General features: G+C 36.8%; 4 protein-coding genes across 4 annotated transcripts; 2 read left to right on the forward strand and 2 right to left on the reverse strand.

The window, feature by feature from the left end:
* Positions 1-2,152: 2,152 nt before the first annotated feature.
* On the reverse strand, positions 2,153-5,593 carry LOC106129634 (protein prenyltransferase alpha subunit repeat-containing protein 1). Its single transcript, XM_013328238.2, has 3 exons — positions 5,408-5,593; positions 4,925-5,319; positions 2,153-4,186 (listed from the first exon to the last, which is right to left on the reverse strand). The coding sequence occupies exons 1-3, from the start codon at positions 5,482-5,484 to the stop codon at positions 3,324-3,326; spliced, it is 1,335 nt and encodes a 444-aa protein (XP_013183692.2). The 5' UTR covers positions 5,485-5,593; the 3' UTR covers positions 2,153-3,323.
* Positions 5,594-5,856: 263 nt separating this feature from the next.
* LOC106129633 (protein kish-A) lies at positions 5,857-6,995 on the forward strand. Its single transcript, XM_013328236.2, has 3 exons — positions 5,857-5,985; positions 6,083-6,192; positions 6,820-6,995. The coding sequence occupies exons 1-3, from the start codon at positions 5,983-5,985 to the stop codon at positions 6,923-6,925; spliced, it is 219 nt and encodes a 72-aa protein (XP_013183690.1). The 5' UTR covers positions 5,857-5,982; the 3' UTR covers positions 6,926-6,995.
* A 656-nt stretch (positions 6,996-7,651) lies between these two features.
* LOC106129632 (ras GTPase-activating protein 1) lies at positions 7,652-23,182 on the reverse strand. The gene is made up of 19 exons (XM_013328235.2): positions 22,669-23,182; positions 21,965-22,078; positions 20,748-20,820; positions 20,339-20,492; positions 19,632-19,756; positions 18,052-18,394; positions 17,623-17,916; positions 16,541-16,711; positions 16,025-16,200; positions 15,578-15,650; positions 15,319-15,437; positions 14,823-14,953; positions 13,596-13,765; positions 12,851-12,979; positions 12,440-12,569; positions 11,853-12,007; positions 11,317-11,449; positions 10,925-11,083; positions 7,652-10,343 (listed from the first exon to the last, which is right to left on the reverse strand). Exons 1-18 carry the CDS (start codon positions 22,820-22,822, stop codon positions 10,932-10,934), a joined length of 2,796 nt encoding a protein of 931 aa, XP_013183689.2. The 5' UTR covers positions 22,823-23,182; the 3' UTR covers positions 7,652-10,343; positions 10,925-10,931.
* Positions 23,183-24,256: 1,074 nt separating this feature from the next.
* LOC106129631 (polyubiquitin-C) lies at positions 24,257-27,078 on the forward strand. Its single transcript, XM_013328234.2, has 2 exons — positions 24,257-24,413; positions 24,630-27,078. The coding sequence occupies exon 2, from the start codon at positions 24,638-24,640 to the stop codon at positions 26,921-26,923; it is 2,286 nt and encodes a 761-aa protein (XP_013183688.2). The 5' UTR covers positions 24,257-24,413; positions 24,630-24,637; the 3' UTR covers positions 26,924-27,078.
* The last annotated feature ends 541 nt before the right edge of the window (positions 27,079-27,619 follow it).

Consider the following 27,619-nt stretch of genomic DNA (forward strand, 5'->3'; position numbering starts at 1 on the left):
TTCAGCTAAACATTGCTTTTGAATCCTATGTACATATGTATATTAGTGATTAGTTTCTAATATGTCTTTAAAATAATAATTTACAGTAGATTTTTTAATAAATTTTCCATTATTATGAGATTCTGCTACTTTTCTCTAAATCCATGGTGGAGGCCTAAAACGAAGCGAACTTTGCATTTTAACTATCCTCTCGTGAGGACGCTGGCTGCATGACAATTATGGGCGAGCTTTTGTCAAGTTTTCCTCATTTCCGCTGCATTTCGTGCGAGTGTGGAAAATGTTACAGTACAGAAACAGCACTTATACGTGTATTGTGAGACTAATTCTGAACTGATGATGTATTTCTTTCAATTATGAAGTTATATGGTATAATGATTTTGATAGATTGATAGATAAAACTCTTTATTGCACCCTAAGAGTAAACCATACAAAACAGCACAAAATAAATCTAGTCCTCATACGATTTTGGTATGAGGACAAGATTTATTTCGCTTGTTGTTCTAGTGTCTTGTATTATCACAACCATTTCTGTCACTTACGAGTCATGTCACGACTTTGCAATGTGCGTCAAAAAAAAGAAAAACCAGATAAAGAAAACATTTTCAAGGTTCAGGATTGTTACGTGACAGCGATGCGCGTGGACGTCCGAGGTCCGCACGCAGCATGGCTTCGTTACACAAATAATCTTTGTCAATGAGTTGTACCATCTATTGCGTAACCCCACGTGGTGGAGGCGACCACCGCCCGAACGTGAACGATGGCGCCCGAATCTGGCAACCGATATCGATCGGAGCGAGCCCGCGACGCCATGACGTCACAAACCACGGAAAATCGCACAATGTCATTCAACTTAATCTCAGACGAACAAAAATATACTCTATTTCTTACCAATTAAGGCTATTGTTTTTTACTCGCGTTGGCTGATCGTTCGCTTTGCCAATGAGGTAGTTAGAAGGGGGTACCTCCTGACCCACATCTAGAGCCCGTGTCGATGCGTAATGCGTATGCACCTGTTATGTACCTCAGCTGCTACGTGCGTTTTATGTACTTACGTGTTACGAGTACGAGTTTGCAACCTTGTAATGGCTTATCCTCGTACGCGTTCATTGCAATATAAAAAGTAGTTGCTTTCATTGTTTCTCAGAAGTAATTACTTAAAACAAGAAACTTATTTATATGTCATCCGTGCAGAAATCTAGGCTCTCTTTTATAATTTTGCTTTGATATCAGATTTGCGACATTATTACGTATGCCTACATCTAAAATAGTTTCATATCTAAATAGTTTCATTTTAATATAATTTGTGTTATACATAAATTCTTAAATAGTAATAAAATAATTCGTCTAGAATTCAGGTCTTGCAATTTACATTTGATTTTGAAGTAAATAGTCCCAATGCTAGTACTACGAAATACTCGTAGCACGTAGCACGCCAAATTAAAGCTACGAAACGCTACAGCGTCGTAGCGTCGGGCGGGAGCGGGAGACGTAGCCCGTAGGCGTTGTAGCGTAGCATTATTTTCAACAGAATAGTGTCAAACGTTCCGGTTACATAAATCTCCTTTCTCACAGATACTGCTATAAAATTAATTGAAAATTTAATGTCCACTTAGTTATCTTTAAACGAAAACATCACTACATAGTATAAAGCAAAACCGCTTCCCGCGTCTGTCTTTAAGTCTGTATGTATGCTGAGATCTTTAAAACTACACAACGGATTTTAATGGAAGGTTTTTTTATAGATAGGATTCAAGAGGAAGGTTCAGGGCGGGTCCCTACGAGTAGGTAAGAATATTTTTGCACACTCACTGTTGCATCATCAATAAATGTTTAAAATTTTAGGTTTTCAATAAAATAAAAGAATCCAAAAAAAATGTGTAAAATGTCTTTTAATCAAACAAAATAACAATTATAAACAAACAAAAATTATTAATAAAGAAGTAACATACAGTACGGGCCCTCATTCTTCTGGCGATTTCCGCAGTCTGAGAGGAACCAAGGCTTTAGTGTCCCGCACACTTTTGGCCTTGATTACTTTACTCCAAATTTGACTAACGATAACAATGATAGTATTTTTTTAAGCTTCATAAATTTCCGGAGATTCGAAGGCTGGTTAGGGTTTAAGTTATATGGCGCAACCCAAACCCTTACATTGTAATAGCCAAATTATACGAAGATACTCTCATCTGACATCTGTTATAAGGAAACTTAATCCGGCTAGGACCATGATGCTTATTCTTGGCTTACAATATCCAAGAAAAAAAGATCAGCTGATCCTAAAGTGCCAGGAACCATACATAATCATCGCCATCATCTTTTCAGCCGTAGGACGAACACTGCTGTACAGAAACCTCCGCCAATGACTTCCAACTTGCTGTGTTCGAGGCGACCTACATCCAACGTGGCACGTGGACTTCATCAGATCATCGCTCCATCTCGGAGGAGGCCGTCCAACGCTAGTAGAGTCTGAGTGGATACCACATCCACTCAGAGGACTTTCGGCCGCATCAGCCATCAGCTCTTCGCGAAATGTGGCCTGCCCATTGCTCCTTCAGTTTGCTGACTCGATAATGATGATGTGATGATGATATGTCTGTTCAATACACATTAGTAACATTTACATACACAGTACATACAGTTATTTATTTCATCACACCTAAAAACTAATTTATTTTAAACAAATATGCTCTATAGCAATCTCGTATAATGTACCTGTCTAATGGTGAATTCTCGAATTGGTTCAATAACTTCGGAGATTACCCGCCTCAAACATTCATGTCACAAGGGCTTACCTCTTTATAATATAAGTATAGATCGGCAAAGGTGTGTAGTGCCCATTCTAAAGTACTATTATGAAATCTATGGCTAGTGGCCACGCCACAATTCATTAAATGTCTAATTTATAGTATTGTGATGTGACATAATCAATACATATAATATATGTAGAAAATATAGCTTGCTTCACCTTATATAATAAAAAATGTACAAACTCAACAAAAAAATCTAATTCATCAATTTATAAAAACTTTCATTATTTTGTGATTACTTTGTAATATCTATTTACATATTCCTACATTACACAGTCCACTCCTTAGAAACAAACAGTTACAACACTAAGTTCTAATTCGAAACATCACAGATTTTCACAATCCATTAACTCAAATCCAATTAATTAAAAAAGAAAGGCTATGCAGGAATTTACACATGCAGACTTTTCATTAAATACTTTTGTCATTAAAATTTATTGTAGTACAAATATCATATAAAAGAACTATGATTAGGTTTAAGTCTGTAATTATGGCATATTTTGTCTTTTTCCCTCTTCACATCACACAATTAAAACCTTCAACAAACTTAAGATACTTTTCATGACGATCTGCATAGTTGTCTCCATCATTTCGTCTTTCCTCAACAAACTTTTTTTCATGGCATGCCAAAACATTGAACAACACGCTAGAGTAAATACGATTACTGTCATACTTCACAATTTTGGCTTGTTTCTGTCTTAAATCATCAACATTGCATATTTTGCAACTATTCTTGACTAGCACTCCATTCTGCCGAACCACACCAAAATAAATATACATTATTGCAACAATTTCATGAATCACAAAACGTCTGTGATACCACAATGTCTCGTGATATTTGTAAAACTTTAACAATTCATTATTCAACACTAATTCATTGAATAATAACTCTAGTTTTCTACACACTAAGACATCATCTACTGTACAACTGCAGTTTTTAACTGTATAACTTAATAAGAGATTAATTAAATTTTTCTCCGAATAAGAAACCAAGTCTTCTTGTGATGCTTGGATTTTGACATCTTTTGGGAAATTCATAATCAAAACTTGGACAAAACTTTTTCTTAGGTCTTGATTTATACTTTTATATAGGTTTTTCCAGCTTTCATTGTTAATAGAGAAAATATTTTTAATACAGAACTGCCTGTAATGGAAACAGCTATAATCAGAAACATGTTTGGACGACCACCTTTCTGAATACTCATACTCCTTCATGTATTGTAAATTGAGGTCAAAATGCTTCACTGTACTGAGTCTATTTATCAGCCATATCCGATGGTTCCAACTGTGGTAGTTGTTGGGACTATTCTCCGCAGCAAGTTCACAAATATGAAGCTCTTCATTTACTAATGATTGTAAATAGTTTGTTCTTAAACCATCTGGAAAATTTAAATAGAACATTTTATTGATATTAATTATCACATCTTTAGATCATAAATTGCATGAGCAGTCAGAAGTTGTCCAAAAAGGCTCGCTTGGCAGTGAATAAGGGCATGTTGGTTCCAGCACTAATGTATGAGAGTGATAGTTCGGTGTGACAGGAAAAGCATGACAGTAAAATAAATGTGTGGAAATGAGAGCGTTCACCAGTATGAATGGTGTTTATTTGAAAAACAGGATAAGGAACAGCAAAAAAAGAATGTTGTGATGTGAAAGAATAAGAATCCTATGCTTTCATTCATCCTCTCGACATGACCAAACCGGTCGGTCAATAGGATGAATGAAAGCAGGTTGACCAAACAAATATACAAAGGGAATATGAATGGGACTGTGGGAGTGGGAAGGCCTAGATGAACGTACCTTGATCAAATCTGAGACATTCTAGCAAAGGTCAGGTCAAGACTACCCAAAACCAATGAGCTTACATGAAGAGTTATGAATGTGAATGAAGCAAAAGTAGTATGCAGGGATTGTGGCAAGTGGAAAGATGAGTTCTCTGCCTACCTCTCCAGGAAAGAGGCATAATTTATATATGTATGTTATACCATATCTATGACTAATTTATGCTTCTAGTCTTGTGACCATTGGTTATCTCATATAAGGGTTATTTGTGTAAATATGTTAGAATGCTCAATGTTTTTTATTGAGAACCTATTTGAAATACTTTATTTACAAACCTTCCAGAATGAGCTCCAACAGCCAACGTCTATACGCAAAAGCATCATTACACTTTGGTTTCCGAGACAATGCCAACTTTGTGAACAGTAATTCTGACCCTTTGTCTAGAAACGATTTAAGTACCATATCACGCCTTTTATTCCAAAAAGAAGTTAATTCAGGATTTATCAACAAAGTTAAGTTTAGGAGTCTTGCAATTCTATCAGAATTGACTGCTGATATTTTTAGCGCTTTTCGTTTAGACTTTGCGAAAAACTTATCCATAATTTCTGAATAACAATACATGTATACATGTTTCACACACCAAGACTCCAACCCTAAGCAGTTTTCCAAATGTAGGACAGGAGATTTATTCCGAAAATTGGTATCTACAGGAACTATGTCGAAGGCGCATCTGAAATATAAATTTTAGAAAGTCATTAAACTTTCACTAAAAAGCGATCAAATTGAATATAAACCAAATAAGAAAAAGAGACACTTACAACTCAGCATTTTTTGACATGATATTATCCACGTCCAATAAGATTTTTTCAACAAGAGCAAATTTGTCTTCATCCATTATGATATAAAAGTTATGAATTCTTATACCACAAAACGTAATTCTCTTAAAATCAGTACAAAAACTTATTGTGTATTTTTTACTCCAAATCAGTCCCCTTTCTTGTGATTTGACACTCGACTGACAGTTAAGACAGTGACAGCAATATTCGATGAACCAGTCGATGATTTTTTTTGTGAAATTGTTTACGAGTCACTTGAATTAAGTTCTTTTGATAACTTAATTTTGGCTAGCTTTGTTTTCGTTAAGTTTTTTTTAACCGAGCTTCTGTTAATATGTGGTCAGAAGTGTTTTGAATTGTACGTACACAGGTCACAGATTGGTACTTGATTTTTAAACCGTCAATGTCATATATACGTCAGTAGGGTCATTTTGACATTATGAGTGTCAGCTGATGTGTACATAATTTTGATTTGTTTTCATTTGGAGAAATATATTCAGATTTCTTTCCTTTTCCATTATTTTTTCACTAAAAAGGCATACAAAGTGAATGCAGAAATGGTAAAAGCATTACATATCGTTACAGATTATAATTGTTTGTTCCAAAGGTTTCTATTTGTATAGTGTGTGTTATAAAAATTTAAATTTATTGTTTCAGAGTGCAATATTCAATTTTCAAAGTTTGCTATCAGTTATTTTACTTTTAATATGCACCTGTGCATATTTAAGATCATTTTTCCCTAGCATTATGGATCGTAATAAAACCGGGTAAGTTTTCGTTAGGTAAAGTTAACTAAGTATATTACTAAAATGCCTTCGTGTTCCCGGCACTTTAGAATAGAATCACTCAATCTCTTTCTCATAGATGTTGTAAAAGGCGACTGAAAGAATCAGGTATACATTCATCTGCAAGCTTCCCTTCTCATCTGGCGTGAAGAAAAACGTAATGTGTGACAGCTGCTTCTTTTCCCATGCAGATTGTAAAATTCAATCATAGGCTTATAAACTTGGAATTATTTTAGACGATAGCCTAGCAACCTGTTACTATTTAAATATCAATTATTTTATTGGACCATACAGCTGAATGTTACCTTTGTCTTTTCATAACTGTTGGCTCTTTTTACCCATAAAGGCATGGTCTTATACTATTGAAATCTTTGACCTTGACCTCTAGTTGTTAGGCATTGAAAGATCAATTTTCTTTTTATCTCAAGCTACTTGGGATTTCACTTCTTGAAATTTCATGTGAAAAAGCTATCCCTAATTTAAAAATTTATCAAGTTTACCTCTATGCTAAAGTTCTTCATGGATAATGACTATAGTTTTTGCCTAGTTTGGAGAACTGCAACTCTGCAAAATGTCAGCTCTGCTAAGTAGTAAAAATTTGTGTTTCAGATTGATGGGAACATTCTGGAAATGTGCCAGGATTGGTGAAAGAAAATCTCCTTATGTAGCAGTCTGTTGTATTATAATGGCATTCTCAATATTATTCCTTACATAAGTTATAAGTAAGTTTGATTGTTTTAACATTGTCATTATTTTAAGAGAATTATATACAGTCATATAAATTATTGAGATTCTTTTATTGTTTACGAAAATTTGTAAATTAATTCCTTAAAGTGAGGGAAATTAAATCCTGTTATACCTACATGTATAAATAAACATAAAATTGGTTGATCAAATATTGGTTAAAACCTTAACTTACCAGTCCAAAATTTTGGTCATAAACATTGACTTATATGCCGTAAACATATCTCGGTTCCTCTCCAGAAAATAGGGGGTGCAACAAGGGCTAACATCAAGCAAGTTGATCATACATGATACGCAGCCCATTTTCTAGCTGTGCTGTACTGAATGTGTAGCTTGTTATTAACTTCATTCTTGTTTACAGTTAATGATATAAAATGAAATTTAAGTTCAATAAATGATTTTAATAAAACCAAAAGTATAATTTCTATATTTTATTTTATATGAGACTGGATTTCTAGCACAGATAAAAATTTAATAGAAAACAGTACACACTAAGGGATAGAATATAAAGAGATTACAAAACAGTCACAAAATCTAGTATAATGCTAATTATTTCTTATCATATCGGAACAAATAACTTTTACTCTAACAAAGTTGAAAAGAGAGCAATATTATAGTTCTGCTTTGTATGCAGACGTCAACAAGTGCAGTTGAGTAGATTTGTGCACATTATAGTAAAATATTGCAATGTCCTCTAAAATTCAAGTAAATTTGTTATTAAAATTTAATCATAATAATGTGGCAGTTAACTGAGCATGTGTGCTAAATATTACAATTCCCAATGCTGTAATTCAATACTTACTTTCTTTAATAATAAAAATAAAACAGTGTGTAAAACGTTTCAAAAATTTAACAGGTCAATATTTTGTTTTTTCTAATGGTTTATCTCCAAATTTAGTATCAAAAATTTTCATATCGATTGGGCCGAAATATTGCAATATTATCACCTTTTGTTACAATTTCTTGGAAAATCTAGTGCATTACTTTAATAATTACTACCACATCTAATTGGAGCGTAAATCAGTCTAGACATTGTCCCTATCATAAGCTAAATAATTCACTTAAATACGGCGCGACACATTCACAACGCCTACAAGCTAACTCTAGGCAAATAAATATGAATGTTCTGAATTCGATGCTTTGATGTTCTCTACTAGTTCGTAGTCTATGGCAGTCTGTATGATCAGTTTATATTTTAAGAAGTTATCATGGATTTGGTAAATAAATAATAGTGCTGATTAAATTATTTGTATAAATCAATGCTATGAGTAAACCAAAAAAACATCGCAATCAACAAAGCATACAATGCCATGCTTCTATTTAAATTATAAAATACCATGAAGTTCCAAAAATCTTTAACCAAAGACAAAAAAGGCTCAAGCTTAAATGTTCTTAAAAAAATTGTGATGTATAACTGACATTTATCACGACACAGTAAAACACAAAGTCACCCTGACCCGCCGCCCGCCTCTTTTTCTTAGCTTTCTTTTCTTTTGAAGGTGTATTCAATTTTTAAAAGGTTGTTCTGTTTGTGTTAAAAATACAAAACAATCTTCAAAAGACACCGTGCAAAGCCAGGCCGGGTATACAATAAAAATAAGTACAGTTATATGGCACTATAAATATGAACCACCAACAACTAAACGGTCATTTGAGCAAGAAATGTGACAAATCAATGTATAATATTCAAGCGACAATATCATCTGAATTTTAACTTAACGACAACATAATGGCTCAGCCCAGTAAGGTATCATAGTGACGTCAAAAACAATATAGTACGAGTACAGTGGGCCACATTATAAAAGCTTTGTTTGTAGGTAAAGTACTACCACTTTTGAGACGCATCGGCAATATGGGGCAGAATAGCGCAGCCTACCGCCGAATCAACCAAATCATAACTCAATAAAATAACGACCTTATTGCAAGTATATTGAACATAAACTCCAAAAACAAAATATAGTCTGCTATCTGGCTTATAATAGTGGACAGTTCACGGGTTCAAATGGCGCGCTCTGAAAGGGTCAAATATTTTTACGAGCCAAACCAAAAATAGACTTCTGCACAGGTACATTGTAACTTGTACATGTACATAAATTGCAAAAGTGGTATACTGTACTTATAGAGGAGCTCATAGATTACACGTCTCCGGCTCATTCGGATAATGTATCAAAACGGCCCACTGGTATATTCAAAATACTATATGCCAAAAAGTTCTTGGTGATAGTAAACAAGTTTTGGTTATATATTTGTGACAACATTAAACAGAATAGATTATTATAGCGCTTATTCCACTGTCACCAAGCACAACATGGCCTTAAAAGCAACAAGTGAAAAATAGAAAAATGTAAATACCAATTCAAAATCAATAAAATCACAGTACAAAAATGCAATTATTATTCAAGAAGAAATAATTAATAATTATCACAGAGAATCAATAATTATAGTCACGGTGCACTGCGTAAATGTAAGTGCATTGTCACATTCAAATGTCTAATTCGAAGAACACCATCCTACGACGCGAACAACTATCACATTCATACTTTCACTAGTACATTTTTGGTGTCTCATGAGTGATGGTCAAATGTTATCCTAAGACTACAACTAGAGTTAATGCTAATAATGCATTACTTATGTATATAATACTTGAATATAAATTCTAAATAAGATCGATCATACGTAAGTATTGAACGATTATTTCATTTGATTGATTGATGATCACTTCAAGATACTCAATTTAAAAAAAACAATGTTAATTTTGCGGTTGCTTATTTTATAAAAGGTTTTTCAAGGTAATGAAAAGATAAATTAGTGCAATTATTTTCTTATTTTGACTTAAGTTTACACATCTCATCGATTTCAGTTAACGTGTAAAAATTCAGATGTAGCCTTGGTTGGAAATAAAAGTAATAAATATTTAATTCTAATATAGAGAGCTATATTAATACGCAAATAAATGCTACTTAATTCGTAAACAGAGGCCTTACACAAGGTGTACAAATACAAAAAAGTAAGTCATATCAAAATAATTTTAAATATAAATCAAACTTACAAACTTAAAGTCTGCAGTACACCAAAACAAAGAGGCTTGAATAAGATGTCGTATAGAATGTTTATAACTCCTTTAAAACAAGTAAGTCTTATCGGTAAGTATATCTTTATTTTGGTGACAGCAGTTCTACTACATTTCGCTTCTTGTAAGCTGATTAAGCCCAAAACTTTGGCACAAGGAAGCCCACAAATGAATGGAAAATATAAAATGCTTATTAATATAATGCTAAATAATGGCTAAAGCTAACAATGACTATGCGTATACGACTAAGGTATAGTGTCTTATCCTAAGCCGGAGGACTTATGACTAACTCTACCGCTTGTCTACGAAGCACATTACCCTGAAACAAGTACACCTAATATTAAAAAAAGGTCTGTTTTGATTTTTTCTTTAGATAACGCTTCTCGCTTCTTACCCTGACTTACCCAATCTAGGATTATAGGATTAAAATAGGATTTAAGGTGAAAATGTAACTGGGACTAACACCAGGAGAATTATAGTTTAACAAACTTGTACTTGTGTTTGGTGAGCATCTCGGTAAATGTCTTCAGTCCTGATGGCTGAGTATTTTTTGGCCAGGTCCTTATATAAGAACGATCGTATCAATGACATCTTATAACAATTTAACCTGTATAGATGTTTATATTATTCCCAACATCACATGGCGACTGCCAATAGTGTTTGTTCCTTAGACCTACAGGTCTATAATAAGAGCATCGATTGTCGAATGTGATGCGCGTAGAGGGCACATGTTCAAATCCTACCTAGACCTTATACCAATGAATCATTTTCTGAGTAATGTATATTAATTTGAGTATTAATCAATGCTCAGCCCGAGCTCCTCCCCAGATAGGTGAGGATGGGAGGAGGAGGAGGAGGGCTAAGCCCAGGACGAAGATGAAGGAGGTAGTCATTTCTCACCTGTGTCCTATCTGATCATCTCGAGGTACTTGTGCTTGTGTTTGGTGAGCATCTCGGTGACAGTCACCAGTTTCCTGATGGCCGGCTGGCTCTTCCCCAGGCCCTGTAGCTCGGTGAGGTGCGACACGCAAATGTGGTGGAGGGTCGCCAGTTCTTTCGCTGAACAGGGATTGAACATAGGTTTTTATGTGAAAAGTTATATTTCCTAAATAAATGAGTAGATTTTTACCGCCAATTTCAGAAATTTAAAATAAATCTAGGATAAACTGCGATAAATTTGTAAAATTGGGCAATCTATTTGTATTTATGATCAGGATCTACATTCTGGCATATGTCATACACACAAACATGTGACTGAACATACAAAAAGACATTTTTTGTAGACTACTCACCAATATCAAAGTTATTATTTGAATTATGCGGTGCGTTGCCGGGGTCGGGCACAGAGCTTAGTTGATCCAAAAACACCACCATGCGTTCCTTGTTCTTAAGAATGAATGGGTTCACAACCTCCATATAAGGCTCCTGAAAAAATCAATATCAGTTTTTATTACACCTCTTTTCAGTTGTACTAAAAACCATCATGAATTTTAATTGACTTTGGCTTTCAGTCTGTCTGTTCTGTTATACTCGTACCTATAAACAAAGGGATGTTCTGTGATATACAAACTAGCTTTCGCACACGACTCCGTCCACGTATAAATTACCATAAGTACCATATGATAAGTCCTTCTCCGTGGTCCACACTATCTCTCCTTTTATTACGTCACGTACGATCTTCTTATATTTCTGCGCCATGACATTCTGACTAGGAAAGACATACCCGTCACTATATTTATGCAAAATTTCATGGAGATCGCTTCAGTGTTTTTGACGTGAAAGACAGACAAACTCATTTTTACTTTATTATTATTGGTATGAATGTCACCTTGGCTCCGAACTCGACGAGGTTGGCGAGGTTCTGCAGACACTTGGCCACCATGAGCAGCGAGCGCTGCGCGTGCGGCGGCGGCGAGGACGTCACCAGACCCCACGCCCGCGGGGAGATCAGCGCCGGGCAGATCAGCCGGAGGAAGATGAAGCCTGCAATAAACGAGTATTAACTTGTATTAGTGGGCTCTGTTTTACCGGCTACTAGCCAATAGATGGCTAGTTAAGTTTCTTTTTAACCACCTACAATAAAAAGATGGTTCTTAATTTGACCGATATGTATATATTGTTGTCCGCAATTATACCGAGTTTCGCTGAACCGATTTTGATGCGGTTTTCAGAAAAGTGTTTGTTACATCTCAGAAGACGGTTTTTGAAATTTATCCGACGAATCGATCGAAAGTCCATTGAAGTTTCTTCAAACATACAGTCAACGACACTGGCTGGTAAGGAAATAAAAGCATTGCATAAAACAATAAAAAAATAAACACAAAAATTTAAAATAACACAGCCGTTCAAAACCACTTAAACCAAATATACTTCTATTTTTACAAAACTTTGTTTTAAAAAAAAATATAATATTACCGGATACGACCCTGGTGCGGACAAATCTCTCGTTAGGCCACTTGGCGACGGCGGCGCGCTGCAGACAGCCGCACAGGTACCGCACCGGCCGCGGACACGCTTCCGGCGACGTGAAGATCGACAGCGTTATCTGAACAACGCAACCAAAACGTCAGCATCATCATCGCGATCGTCATCAGTCAACAAATAAATGCACCTGTTTTTTTTTTCACCATAGGGTGCAGAAAAACAGGTGTTCTATTGTTTGGGGAGAGGCGCCACATTCGCATGAATTTTGTCGTTAGGTATAGACCTTATCATCTGCCTTATATTATGATAAATATCTGAAAATGCACAAACCTCGTAGATACTGTTTCTAAAATCTTTTATTTTTGGTTATATCTCAAATTAAAAAAAAAATACATTTCATACCTGATCGAGAACCATGAGTAAGAATTCAGCATTGTTGCAGGCGTCGTCGGGCGAGTCCATCTTGGTGGGGTTCAATTCCGCTGATTGCTTTGAGTCGATCAACTTCTGGATCGTTTCCGATATGGCGGCCTTAAATCCAAATACCATTTTTATTAATGTCGTGAGGATATACAAATGTTCTCAATTCTATCATCAAACCAAAAAGCTGAACAATACCTATTAGTCTTTTCAAGACTGTTGGCTATGTCTACCCCGCAAGGGATATAGACGTGACTATATGAAATTATGTTTTTGTATGTACTACATACATACATATAATCACGTCTATATCCCAAGCGAGGTAGACATAGCCAACAGTCTTGTAAAGACTTATAGGCCATGTTCAGCTATTTGGATTTAAAATAGAATTGCGATTCAAATAGTGACAGGTTGTTAGCCCATCGCCTAAAAGAAGAATCCCAAGTTTATAAGCCTATCCCTTAGTCGCCTTTTACGACTTCCATGGGAAATAGATGGAGTGGTCCTATTCTTTTTTCTATTGGTGCCGGGACACACGGCTTGTACGTTCTCAAAGTAAATAAGGTAAACATTTATCTATTTAGATTACTAAAAAGTGGTTATATTGTATTTTATTTTAATATTAGCCACTTTAATGAAATTTTGACCTTCAATTGAGTGAATGTGAAAGTTTCACCGCGGTAGTTTTCAAATATGGTTCTAGTGGCGGCCTCTAGCGACAGCGTACCTGCAGGAAGGGCTTGCACTGCGCCTGCATGAACTCGTCGACGACGGCCGTGGCCAGCGAGGCCGCGCGGAACATGGCGCGGTGGTCGGCCTCGCGCGCCACCTCCGCCGCCGCCAGCTCGCGCGCCAGCTCCGCGCCGCGCCCGCACTCCGTGAACGCGTGGAGGATCGCTGCAGGGAGAGTAAGTTAGTTGTCAACGTTTACAATTAATAATAATAATAATAAATTTATTTATTCAAATTCAAATTCAACTTACAGCAAGACAATATTAGACAAAAAAATTTGTATGCATAGGAATTATAATTCTCTGCTCCCTAAGCTAGGAACGAACCTGTATTTTAGGGAGTAGTGAGTCTGGTGTGATTAATTTGCAAACGCGTAATTATACAAACCAAAAAGAATAACAAAGGTGTTAACAGTAGGCCTAACTGATATTTATTACTTAAAATAAAAATGGTTAGGAGCTTAAATTATTGAAAAGGTGAGTGAGTGTGGTGTGTATCTGTGCGTGTGATGTGTGTGTGTGTGTAAGTGTGTGTGGGGAAGATGTGAGGCTGTGTGTGCGCCATATATAATGAAACCCGCGACCCGCCCCGGCTTCGCACGGGTGCAAAATTATAAATGTTATTATACATAAAAACTTTCCTCTTGAATCACTCTACCTGTTACAAAAAAACCGCATCAAAATCCGTTGCGTAATTTTAAAGATTTAAGCATACAGACAAACAGACTAAAATAGCGACTTCGTTTTATACTATGTAGTGATAGTGATGGAACATTCAAATTCTTGACTGCGTTTCACAATGTTATGTCCTGGCGCGCCCGCACTGAGTGAACGCGTGGAGGATCGCTGCAGCGAGAGTAACTTAATTGTCAATGTTTTCAATTATAATAATGGAACATTCAAATTCTTGACTCAAAAGACTTGATAATTTTTTTTTAACCTTAATCAATGTTTTTTTATTACATCTTTGTACGGAAATGACTAGTCTTTGCTTCTATTGCCAGGGCGGGAAACATTTTAAATAATTATCTTGTCAGGTCCTTCGAGGCTCAAAGGACCCGACAAGATAATTATTTTCTTCTGATTTCAGATTCAGACAAATATGTCAAATTTTAACTGCGAAATTGAAAACTGTCTAGCTAAACAAAAAAAATAACACCAGGACAACGGAACCAAATAGGTCTGGTTTACCTGAAGAAAAAAACCATGTATCTAATACTTACAAGTGGCAAGTGGTTGCCTATCAGTCCTACACATCTCGGCTAAGGCTTTTACGGCGGGCAAACCGGGTTCCAATAGTAATTGACGTAATGGATTGTATTCCTCGCGCGGCATCACCAACTCTTGCATATACCTGCCAAAATGTCAAAAATTATTCCCCTTCGTATACATTCGAGAACCGAGCGGCCGCGTCAATCTTATACGTCTTTTATTCTTTCTTTTTATCAATGGATTCCTAGTCAAATTTGCAATGCTTACGCAAGGATATGGTACTTTTTCAATATTTTATATCTGATTTTTGTTACGGTTTCAACATTAAGCCATATAGCTGCATGTGGTCATAGACATTTCAAAGACTCTTCGCTTTGTCTACCCCATAAGGGATAAAGACGTAATAGATGTATACTTTTTTATTTGTTTGCTATCATTAATTGTATCTGATCTAACTCAGTAAGTTTTAAAAATATAATTAAATCTGACATCCTGAGTATGTTTTACCTTATACGTAATCTGAGCGATCCCCACTCTCCTATCGGCGTCATGCCGGCCAGTGGATACCATTCTTCACTCTCTTCACCGTTGGCCAGATTTGCCAGTTCAATTGTCAACTCTGCCACCTGCAGACAAAGATTTATGTTTGTACATACATTCGTTGGGTTATTGTTTCAAGTTGCACACGATTTCAAAGTGTACATTTGAAAACTTATCGCATAATAGTAGTACAAAAAAAACTTGAAAGAATAATATATATACCAACCTCTGATTCTTTGCCACGTTTCCCCGTATTGTGAACAGTGATGGTGAAAGAAGTTACATCTGGAGGTACGTCACTGCAATAAAATAAGTGAAGGGTTAAAAAAACTTAAAGCGAAATTATATAGAAGATGAAAAAGAAATTCTATTGAATGTGGTTTTAGTCGAAGTCGATGAGCTAGCAAACTGGTACTATTTGAATCTCGATTCCACCATTAAGCCAAACTGTTGGCTTTGTTTACCCAGCGAGGCGTGATTATATGTATGTATCTTATATGAGTAAAGTACGTTTACGGAGATCAAACAGTAGTTGTTTCGTGTAAAACCAAATTTGCCCACTGTAAGCTCGTTCAAACAGGCGGACTTCGGGCTCCAGAATTAAGATCGCATCGTGGACTTACGCCAGAAGACTGCGGATGGGTGGCTGGTGCAGTAAGTAAGCAGTACTCACTCGAACACAAACTCGTCGTCCCAGTGCGGGTCGGGCGAGGGCCGCGCGCGCGTGCGCGCCACGGGCGCGGCGCCCAGCGCCAGGCGCAGGTGCGGGCGCGGCGCCAGGCGCGCGGGCAGCCGGTGCGCCGTCAGGCAGCGCACGCGCAGCGCGCGCAGCCACACCACGCGGGGCACCTGCGCAAGGTGCAGACTAATGTACAATCTTGTTTGGAAAACAATTAATTTGATAATTATAATTACAGAATTTATTTCTTAGTAGCGTCTGTCGCGCAGACAGAACATCGTTCCCGTTTTATGGCACTCCATTATTTTTTTTTTCTTAGTGCTGCCATATACGTCCCAAAAAAATTTCAGCTACGAGTAGTACCTAGTAATTACGCTTAGTAGATTGTATGTTGAACACTAACTTAGATGAATTATCATTATTAACGTTCCTCGAAAGAACGTGCTATTCAATATTAAAAACAAAAGATAATAACTTATAGCAACAACTCTAATAAAGTACAACACTGACCTTGCACTGATGCCTCGCCTGCTGCGGCACGCACAAGGGCCGCAGAGCTTCGAGCCAGGCGCGTTCCTCCGCCGCACTGTTGGCCGCCAGGAACGTGTGAGTGGACAGACACGGTAATGCGCGCTCTACTAGCTGGAAGCAAAATTCGCGCTCCCATAGTGACTCGTGTACCTGGAAGCAGTGTATTTTTTATCATAAACTTCGCTCGTCAGATTCCTATTTATAAAGGACCACAAACAAATAGAAACAGTGCCGTGTAGACCCGGCACCAATAAAGAAAAAAAAAGATCACTCCATCTCATGTATGTCGTAAAAGGCGACTAAGGGATAGGCTTATAAACTTGGGATTCTTCTTTTAGGCGATGGGCTAACAACCTGACACTATTTGAATCTCGATTCAGTCATTAAGCTAAACAGCTGAATGTGGCCTATCAGTCTTTTCAAGAATGTTGGCTTTGTCTACACCGCGAGACGTGATTATATGTATGTATGTCCAAACATAAAAAAATGCTTAATCGCGCAAGCAACCTACGGATTATAGCACAATCACAACCTTCTTTCTTTTTTTTTCTTGTGATTCCTCAGACATAGCTATGCTGAAAATCTTCCCTTTGGAGCAGTCGAGCCAGAAACTATGCGTAAAGTTTTGAGCCCTACCCTAGTTCATATCAAAAGGTTTTGTAGGGGCTTAAAAAGATTTTAATGAATACTGATACTTAAAAAGGTTTTGTTTATCCACAGAAAGACGACAAAATGGCAAGAGAATTTTATTTTCATTTTAAACCATTTTTCTTTAGCACTTCAATTAACATATTTTTTATCAATTCGAAGGAAGTGAAGTTATCTCCTTCCGTTTCTACCGTTTTAATTTGTAACAACATTGTTCGAGCTATTTCAACTCGACCACGAACCACAAACAATGAAGTAGACCACATCTAAAGTACAATAATGCTAATGTCGAAAACGGCCAGACGCCATCCGTCCTACAAATTTATGACAACCATAACCGTAACAAAAGCATTCAATACGCTAAAATACACCATTCGCTTGAACAATAAGCCAATTATTGCGAAAGTAGGTACCTGATAAAGATATGCGCATGATAAGTCGATGAGTCCCTTCGGCTTCGTGCGTTTCGGCGAATCGTAAAAATAGAGATGCGTATCGGTTCCTTCTTGAAGGAGAACGAAGTATAAGGCCTTCCATTTTTTGGCAGCTTTGTCAGATTTCTTGTTGAGGTAACCTTGGTGCTTTATGCCCTTCATCTTTTTAAGGCCGATTTGGTCTCTGCACTCGCGCAATGTCGCATATATTTTCTCGGCGGCGGCGCCTGTGGCGTTCTGTTGTGGCTCGATCACATGCCCCTCCGCTATAAGCTGTAGGGAAAATAATTGTTGACAAAGATGACAATCAATCAAAAGTGAAATGAAAATAAACTAACTATTTTTATCCGAAAATTTTGATGTGATATCATTATAACGTTAGAGATAAATTAAATCTCAAACTCTTACCGGCTGTCCCAAAGTATGTCCTTCTACAATCTGCTCCTTCCTGTATCTATTTATCACCGCGTCCAAACACTCGAAGGTGCGCCCACCCATCAGGTACCTGACGCCTTTCTTCTCGATCCTGAACCTTTGGATCTGATTGTTGATGTGGAAGAACAGGGAGTAGTCCCCAGGGGAGTTGTCCGAAGGTCGCACGAGGAAGCTCCCCGGCCCGGCCTTTACGAGCATATCAACTGCCTCGCTTTTGGTACAATTGGGATGGAACCATGAGAATACTGTGTTCGGATCGATAGACGGGTCGAGGTCTTCCACCAACTCCCTGAAGATCATTCCTTGCTCACCGGTTCTAAAAAAAGGATTTTTTTTGTAATGTTTCGGAATTGCTTATCGAAAAGATAATGGTAAAATCGTGTTATTGTTTGTATTTTAAATCGCGTGATAAGAATATTTATTTATCTTTGTGGATTTCATCAAGGTCAGATAGACTTTATTGCATATATTTTTATATTAATTAATGTGTAAACTGCTGAAAGTCTTCACACGACCATTGAAAAGGTATATGTATTATCTTTTAGTGACCATGCGTAGACTCTGCTTGCCAGGGATTAAAGAAACAATTGGAACATATCTCTACCAAGGTCGCTCAATGATGACCTTTTAGGACCGCAAAGAAAATACCTAAACTAAAACTTAGTTGCTAAACTTATTCCAAAGTAATGATTTGGTTGTTATTGTCTTTATCGTTGTTGTTACGTACTAATATACCTACATTGTTGAACAAATTGATAACAGTGTATTTTTACGTATGTCTGGGTATGATAAAGAATTGTGGTACGACCTCATTTCTTACTTTGTAAGAAAGGAAGTCATTCACATAATTTTTACTTGTACAGGCTTTGTCGAGGTTTATTTCAAGATAAAAAAAATCGTTTGCCGTTTGTTTTATATTCGCACCGACATAAATTATGTTGGTTACACTAGAACCAATACTAATGACCCTTTTCTCCCCGTAGAAGTGTAGTAAGCTGTGACCTAAAACAACACCTGCCTGTTTCGAGGCCTCAAAAAACACTATACAATAGCAAGTACAATGACTTGGTCACAAACAACGGTAGTGATATTTGGTCATCACGTCCTACTTACAGTTACGTGTTAAATGACTTACATTTACCTCGCATGTACTAATTAAAGATGAAACGGATACGTTGCGCAGCCAAGGTGATATGTTGGGAAATTAATGATCGGAACAAACTTAATTTAAATTCAGATTAGATCTTTTTATTCGAATTTAACAGTCCATGGGCTAGATATTACAAGGATTTAACTCTTCCTATGTCTATTTTCCGCTTTATAAACCAAAAATATCTTAAACATTTAATTTCTAATGGATTCGATGACCTGCCTATTATGTATTTTTTTGTATTTTTTACCAATTTATAAAACTTGGCAGACCTTAGTGTGTCGATGTGATGGCATCAGTAACTGACAGAGGGGTTTGATGAAAAAATTAATTTCAGTCACTTTCGTCCAGTATGGGGGTAATACACAAAAGTAATTTATAAACACAAAATTTATTTACTCACCTATGTGCAGTGACCCACAGCCAGCCATCGCCCATGTCATTATGTACGAAGAAAATGTCACCCTTCTGAAAGGTTAATTCGTCTGTATCGGGCATTTTCGTGTATGGAAGTATAGCCACAACTCTCTGCAACAAAATTAAAATTATAGTTCTTCTTCCTTCTAGTTTTAGTAACGACCACTCTAGAGGCGTGGAGGAGTCTCGATCATGGTTACACATCCAATTGCTTGAATGTGCAGGTTCCTAACGATGTTTTTGACGTTTTTTGATACACTACTTTGAAAATAGTCATTGGTATGTACCAATGACTATTTTCAAAGTAGTGTATCCGGCCATGTGGCCGAGGTGGAATCAAACCTGTGTGTTTTTGCACCACACGCATTTTTACCGGGTACCTTACCAATTCGACCACTGACGCTCTTAAAATAATAAATAATATGTATTCTACGTTATTGCAATTAATAAATTCTGCTTTCTCCTTATAATAATCCTCTAACATTAATCATTTGGAGTAATCAATTACTGAACAGTACTGTCTCCTATTCTAGCTAGGGTTGGAACACACTGCAATTACATGTAATACTTACCTATCATTATCTAACACAAAATGTACTCCTCCAAAATATGATCTTTCTAGCATTAAACCTTTGATATCACAAAAATATTAATTATTAAAGTTGAGTAGGTTAAAGAATATAGTATTACAACCTTCTTATCGTTGACAGGCTCGGGAGGGGGCACCGGTTCCACGAGCCGTTCCCGCTTCAGTAAGTCCGAGCAATGACTGTAGAATCCGACCAATTCCGCCAGGGAATCGAACTGACGGCCGCCGATGTAGTAGTCGCCACATACTGCTGTTATCCTGTGTTCCATAAAAACCATTTAAAAATTATCTAAATCATTACAGTAGGTTAGTTTTGTTGTATTTTTTATTGTTTCATGCATTGTGATTTGAATGAAACACAAACAGAAGCCCTTTCACATTCATAATGCATTTAAGCACCTAGCCTATGTGATATATTTCTGAAAATCATAAACTTTGTTTTCAAATATTAATATTATATGTACATAGATACGATGATATGGAATTTCCTTAAATCCTATGATTGAAGATTACCTAAAGTGGTTAATCCCAGTGCGACCCAGGTAGCTCAAAACATATGATCCAGGCTTCCTATCACTTTCACGGACTGAAACAAAAATATACACATAGCAAAATTTACTTTTGCTAAAAGTAAAGACAATTATGCTGCAATTTTTTTTGCATTAAATAACCAGTTCAGATGGAAATACAAGTAAGAATAGACCAGTATATTGGCCAATAGACTGAGCATACCGCTATAGTACCAACAGAGTTGGTTGCTGAATATTAATGCTGTTTAAAAACAATACTATGTCAAGAGCAAAGTAAAATTTAAGAAAACTCAACATGGATTTCAAATAATTGAGAAAAATAATAAGTTATTTCAATTTGTTGTTATGCATTCTAGCATTAATGCCATTTGGTTCATGGCACCAATAAATAAAACAAAAGGATGTCGTAAAAGACAACTAAGGGATAGGTTGATAAACTTGATTCTTCTTTTAGGTGATGGGCTAGCAACCTGTCACTATTTGAATCTCAATTCTATCAAAAAGCCAAGCTGAACATAGCTCTCTCTACCCTGCAAGGGATATAGACATGACTATGATGTATATGTACCTACTTGTACTTATATGAAATCAAGATGTTCACATTAATTAAAGAAGTGAGGTAAACATGTAATATGTAACTAGAAAATATCACCTTACATTGTTTTGCCAACAGCATGGGAAAAGTTAGGGAGTTCATTTTCCATTGTCTTGTTGGGATTTTACATTCAATACTATCTGGTTCATACAACTTCATTAGTTTGTCTTATGTTTAAAGGAAAGTGTGTATTATTATTGTCTTTAGATTGCAGACCCTTTTTTTCCAATCTTCCTCATCTTTACAGTAATCTGATAATGTTCTTAGTTGTTTGCCCATAAAATTTTAACATAATAATCTGGTTAAAATGAAAGCTAGTTGCAATGAAGCTCTATGTCAAGATTATTATCTGAATCCAACTGGTTAATTTGTAAAATAAATAATATAATAAATAAAATTACAAAAAAAAATTAAATTAAATTACACTGATAGAGTTATTCTCAAAGTAAGTTCGAGACTAGTGTAACAAAATACTAACTCAATGGTACTATATTTTATAATAAATACTTATTCATATTATATAAACATCCAAGACCCAGGTCAATCAGATAAAGTTCTTTTCTCATCATGCCCTGGCCAGGATTCGAAAATAGCTATTAACTTACCCAGATAACTGCCTAATTTCCCTGCTGCCCACAATCTTTCCTCTGAGGTATAGCGGTCAAGCCGGCCATGGTACCACTCAGTCTCAGGAGGTGCCAAAACTGCTTGTCTCTCTCCTAAACATGCAAATAACAAACTTAGAACACTCAATTAGATTACATTTTTGATTACATTTCTTTTGCTAGCTGTATGTTGATAGTATTATGTTGCTAGTTTATAGGCATGAATTAAAACATTTAAAATTCAAATTTCAACAATATTATATCATTTGAGTACTTACATATAATTAAGGGTTATTAAATATATGTACTCAAATGATAGACTGTTGGTTCCAACAAGTAGAAAGCTTACTAACATTTATCTGAGAGCTTGGAATATTGTTGTCACACTCTTGGAATGAGCTCAAAACTAAAATGAATTTTAGAAATTGAGTCACTTTCATAAACTCACTTTTCCTGTTCCCATAGGGACCTAAACCTAATTATGACAATTATTGTTAAATCATTTCTAAAAACACTGTAGGTATATTAGTTTTAAATGTGTTATGAAGTGAGTCATAAATATTGATGATAACAAAACAATTAAAGCTTTATATGCCTTTTATAACTTGGTAATTGGCATGTATTTGACTTTTAAGTAGAAATACAAAATTTTAATGATATGTATATATAAAAAAAGAACTATATCATTTTGAGAATGTAATTACCATTAGTACTGGGTCCATCTGCTTCATCTAACTCCAAGTCAGCTGCAAGTTCTGCTATATCACCACCGCCTTCCGATTCAGTAGAAGGCGATCCTAACTTATCCTTTACAGGGGGTCCATTTGGAGCCCCCATCGCACGTATCATATCAGCCATTTTTAGCGAAATTCGCCAGTAAATTTTATACTACTTCACGCGTTATATTTAACAATCCAGGGATTCATACTTTTGAAAGAGTTTCAAAGAAAAAATAGCTATAACTATCTTACTTTGTTTACGATAAAAATTAATCAAATAATAGGTACCAATACCACCAATATTATGAAACGACGACTTTTATGACGTGATTTATTATTTATTTTATATACAAAACAGAATGAAAAACTAATGCACTATAACACAGTACCGCAATGCGAAATAATGATGCATAATTTCTTGATTTTGTACAAGACGACAAAAATATGCCCGACCGACCACGAACAATCCAATCGCAAATCACGATTGATTTGACAGATCAGTCTCAGCAGACAGATATGCAATGTTACCAGTGGCAAGAAGGAATTATGGACTCTAAATAAGTGAGTAATTTATTCCTGCAACTTCAAGGATGCCACTGCATCCTTGAAGTTGCAGGAATAAATTCCTGGTGTTTACAGCTTTTGATATAAGTATAGGGTGTAGTGTTAAGTGCACAAAACCTGAAAAATCGTTTTTTCAGACGGTTAATCTGAATAACTTTCAGTCTTTCATTAAGAAAACTACACTTTGTCATTTAAATTTTTGTATGAAATAGCTGATATTTTCATGTCTATTATTAACTAAATACTAAATAAAACGTCAATTAAATCAATAGAAAGATAGAAAAAGTTATCACAAATCTACACTATCGTGAAAAACATGCGTAAACATGGTAGTGCGCTTTTCACAGTGCCAGACCCATGTTTCAAACTCAGTGAGTTCTAGGCGATTGAGCGCGCTGGGCGCGTGACCATATGTATGTATGTAAGTATACAATTTTTTACATTTTATTTCATGCTTAAAAATTATGGTATGGCGGCGCCATACGCGCCATTCTACAGAAATCGCCACTGGAAGGATGATTGCTTCGATCTAAGGCTGCAAACTAAAGCTCCGTTAATAAAAGGAACTTGTTGTGTCTAAAGGGACATTTCGAGGGTAAGAGATAAATAGGTAATTTAATTCCGAACAAATTTTTCTCAAGCTAGCTGACACCACGAAGAAATCACAGGGACAGATTGCAAAACGTCGTAATTTTCATTTAATTAACAGCCTTCGAAATATTTGATTGTATGAATGGAGCAATTGTTTTATTTGTTTTGTCGTTTAGTAGAGATCTAAGAGAATTGGGAGTCGCTTCGTGGCCCACTGCGCGCTCTTCTCCAAAAACCTCAAAAATCTCCAACAACCGTGCGTCTTTACCCGATCACAGATGGATATCGGAAAGGGATTACGTCTAAAGTCTTATCTTACGCACGCTGCCCTCGCCTTCTTAACATTTTACTAATTTCTACGCATACTACCACGTAGCAACAAGTCATTCCTAGGGTTGCCAGCCAAAAATATACTTGAGAACGCGTATAAGAGTGTGTGCTGCCATTATTTTTTAGTTAATCGATCTTGAACTGTCTACTGTTGATCGTGTTGTGTTTTTAGTGAATTTTGATTTGTAAGCCTACCTAATTACTAAATAAAAATAGTTAAAAAATTTGTCCTGCTAAGAATACTGGTGAGTGTGAAATTAATTGGTTAGTTTTGTTTGTAGCTCCAAATTCTCTATACTTTTTACAATTCCCTTGTGATGACTTGTCAATTTCTGTGGGTGACGCCATTTTGTTGTCTGGAATTTTCTTTGTTCTTTGTCTTCCATTGTTTGCAAATACAGTCACCTATTCGTTAAATTTATAGTTTCAGTTTTGATCAATCTTAGTTTTCATTGTTACAGGTAACAAAATGCAGATTTTCGTTAAGACCTTGACTGGTAAAACCATTACATTGGAAGTTGAACCCTCTGATACAATCGAAAACGTAAAAGCCAAAATCCAAGACAAAGAAGGCATTCCGCCTGATCAGCAGCGCCTGATCTTCGCTGGAAAACAGTTGGAAGACGGTCGCACCCTCTCCGACTACAATATTCAAAAGGAATCAACCCTTCACTTGGTGCTGCGTCTCCGTGGTGGCATGCAGATCTTCGTAAAAACTCTCACTGGGAAAACCATCACACTTGAAGTGGAGCCTTCAGACACCATTGAGAATGTCAAAGCAAAAATTCAGGACAAAGAAGGAATTCCCCCAGACCAGCAGCGTTTGATCTTTGCTGGCAAGCAATTGGAAGATGGCCGCACCTTGTCTGACTACAACATCCAGAAGGAGTCTACTCTCCATCTAGTTCTTCGTCTCCGTGGTGGCATGCAGATTTTTGTTAAGACCCTCACTGGAAAGACCATCACCCTTGAAGTGGAACCTTCTGACACAATTGAGAATGTCAAAGCTAAAATCCAAGACAAGGAAGGCATCCCCCCAGACCAACAGCGTTTGATCTTTGCTGGCAAGCAATTGGAAGATGGCCGCACCTTGTCTGACTACAACATCCAGAAGGAGTCTACTCTCCATCTAGTCCTTCGTCTTCGTGGTGGCATGCAGATCTTCGTTAAAACTCTTACTGGGAAAACTATCACACTTGAAGTTGAGCCTTCTGACACCATTGAGAATGTCAAAGCTAAGATTCAGGATAAAGAGGGAATTCCCCCAGACCAGCAGCGTTTGATCTTTGCCGGAAAGCAGTTGGAAGATGGTCGCACTCTCTCAGACTATAACATCCAGAAGGAATCGACTCTTCATTTGGTGTTGCGTCTGCGTGGTGGTATGCAGATATTCGTCAAAACTCTCACTGGAAAAACCATCACACTAGAAGTAGAACCATCTGACACAATAGAAAATGTTAAAGCTAAAATTCAGGACAAAGAGGGAATTCCCCCAGACCAGCAGCGTTTGATCTTTGCTGGCAAGCAATTGGAAGATGGCCGCACCTTGTCTGACTACAACATCCAGAAGGAGTCTACTCTCCATCTAGTTCTTCGTCTCCGTGGTGGCATGCAGATTTTTGTTAAGACCCTCACTGGAAAGACCATCACCCTTGAAGTGGAACCTTCTGACACAATTGAGAATGTCAAAGCTAAAATCCAAGACAAGGAAGGCATCCCCCCAGACCAACAGCGTTTGATCTTTGCTGGCAAGCAATTGGAAGATGGCCGCACCTTGTCTGACTACAACATCCAGAAGGAGTCTACTCTCCATCTAGTCCTTCGTCTTCGTGGTGGCATGCAGATCTTCGTTAAAACTCTTACTGGGAAAACTATCACACTTGAAGTTGAGCCTTCTGACACCATTGAGAATGTCAAAGCTAAGATTCAGGATAAAGAGGGAATTCCCCCAGACCAGCAGCGTTTGATCTTTGCCGGAAAGCAGTTGGAAGATGGTCGCACTCTCTCAGACTATAACATCCAAAAGGAATCAACCCTTCACTTGGTGTTGCGTCTGCGTGGTGGTATGCAGATATTCGTCAAAACTCTCACTGGAAAAACCATCACACTAGAAGTAGAACCATCTGACACAATAGAAAATGTCAAAGCTAAAATTCAGGACAAAGAGGGAATTCCCCCAGACCAGCAGCGTTTGATCTTTGCTGGCAAGCAATTGGAAGATGGCCGCACCTTGTCTGACTATAACATCCAGAAGGAGTCTACTCTCCATCTAGTCCTTCGTCTTCGTGGTGGCATGCAGATTTTTGTTAAGACCCTCACTGGAAAAACCATCACACTTGAAGTGGAACCTTCTGACACCATCGAGAATGTTAAAGCTAAAATTCAGGACAAAGAGGGAATTCCCCCAGACCAGCAGCGTTTGATCTTCGCTGGCAAGCAGTTGGAAGATGGCCGCACTCTCTCAGACTATAATATCCAAAAGGAGTCAACCCTTCACTTGGTGCTGCGCTTGCGTGGTGGCATGCAGATTTTTGTTAAGACCCTCACGGGAAAGACCATCACCCTTGAAGTGGAACCTTCTGACACAATTGAGAATGTCAAAGCTAAAATCCAAGACAAGGAAGGCATCCCCCCAGACCAACAGCGTTTGATCTTCGCTGGAAAGCAATTGGAAGATGGCCGTACCCTCTCTGACTATAATATTCAGAAAGAATCCACCTTGCACTTGGTACTCCGTCTTCGTGGTGGAAATTAATTACCTACATATTTTCAAAAAATCTGATTATTGATTAATCTGAATTAAAACTTCTGATCTATATTATTCTAACATTGTTTAAATTCCAGTAGATTTTCTTGTAATCATTCCAGTTTCTATAACTTGATTTGGATTTTAATAAAATATCATACATACTTAATTTATTTTATTAAACGCTCCCGCCTCAAAAGTAATTGACATAAGAAGGCTTATTTAATCCGATTTACAGAGGCATCCACTCCATGCTGGTTGGCATTAGCATCATGGTTAGCCATACCATCATATAGTTCAGTGGTGTCCAGATTTTATAATTTTACAAGTCTATCGTCGATAGGTTCAAACAAACACGCCTCTGTACATTCTTGACTCATTTAGTTACGACCACAGATACTAACTAATGTATGTTACGACGACCGACGCGACAGTTGTAGCGCTATTATAAGTTGAGGCATATTTATTACACGCAAAAAAGATTTAAAAATGGGCATAACGGAGATGGCGGATGATTTCATGAATAGTCGATAAGGCACTTTTATATGTCAATGTATCTTCATCCTTATCCCTACCCATAGTTATTTACCTATTATATGTGTATGTTATGTTGTCACGACTAAACCAACGAACATATTTTGATAAAATTTTCTACAGAGATAACCCTGACCAAAAGCAAAGGCTAACTTTTATTTAATTTAGCTT

The sequence above is a fragment of the Amyelois transitella genome, chromosome 16, assembly GCF_032362555.1.
Source record: "Amyelois transitella isolate CPQ chromosome 16, ilAmyTran1.1, whole genome shotgun sequence".
In the NCBI taxonomy this organism is placed as follows: domain Eukaryota; kingdom Metazoa; phylum Arthropoda; class Insecta; order Lepidoptera; family Pyralidae; genus Amyelois; species Amyelois transitella.

Bases quoted from the DNA above. Each gene is read 5' to 3' on its own strand.
- LOC106129634 (XM_013328238.2), bottom strand. From the start codon at position 5,484: ATGGATGAAGACAAATTTGCTCTTGTTGAAAAAATCTTATTGGACGTG. The intron at 5,320-5,407 runs GTAAGTGTCTCT...TTTATATTTCAG, and splicing joins ATGTCAAAAAATGCTGAGTT to ATGCGCCTTCGACATAGTTC. The intron at 4,187-4,924 runs GTTTGTAAATAA...TAAATTTTCCAG, and splicing joins GTTGGAGCTCATTCTGGAAG to ATGGTTTAAGAACAAACTAT.
- LOC106129633 (XM_013328236.2), top strand. The intron at 6,193-6,819 runs GTAAGTTTTCGT...TTTGTGTTTCAG, and splicing joins ATGGATCGTAATAAAACCGG to ATTGATGGGAACATTCTGGA.
- LOC106129632 (XM_013328235.2), bottom strand. From the start codon at position 22,822: ATGGCTGATATGATACGTGCGATGGGGGCTCCAAATGGACCCCCTGTA. The intron at 22,079-22,668 runs GTAATTACATTC...TTGCATGTTTAG, and splicing joins AGATGGACCCAGTACTAATG to GAGAGAGACAAGCAGTTTTG. The intron at 20,821-21,964 runs GTAAGTTAATAG...TTTTTGTTTCAG, and splicing joins GAAATTAGGCAGTTATCTGG to TCCGTGAAAGTGATAGGAAG.
- LOC106129631 (XM_013328234.2), top strand. From the start codon at position 24,638: ATGCAGATTTTCGTTAAGACCTTGACTGGTAAAACCATTACATTGGAA.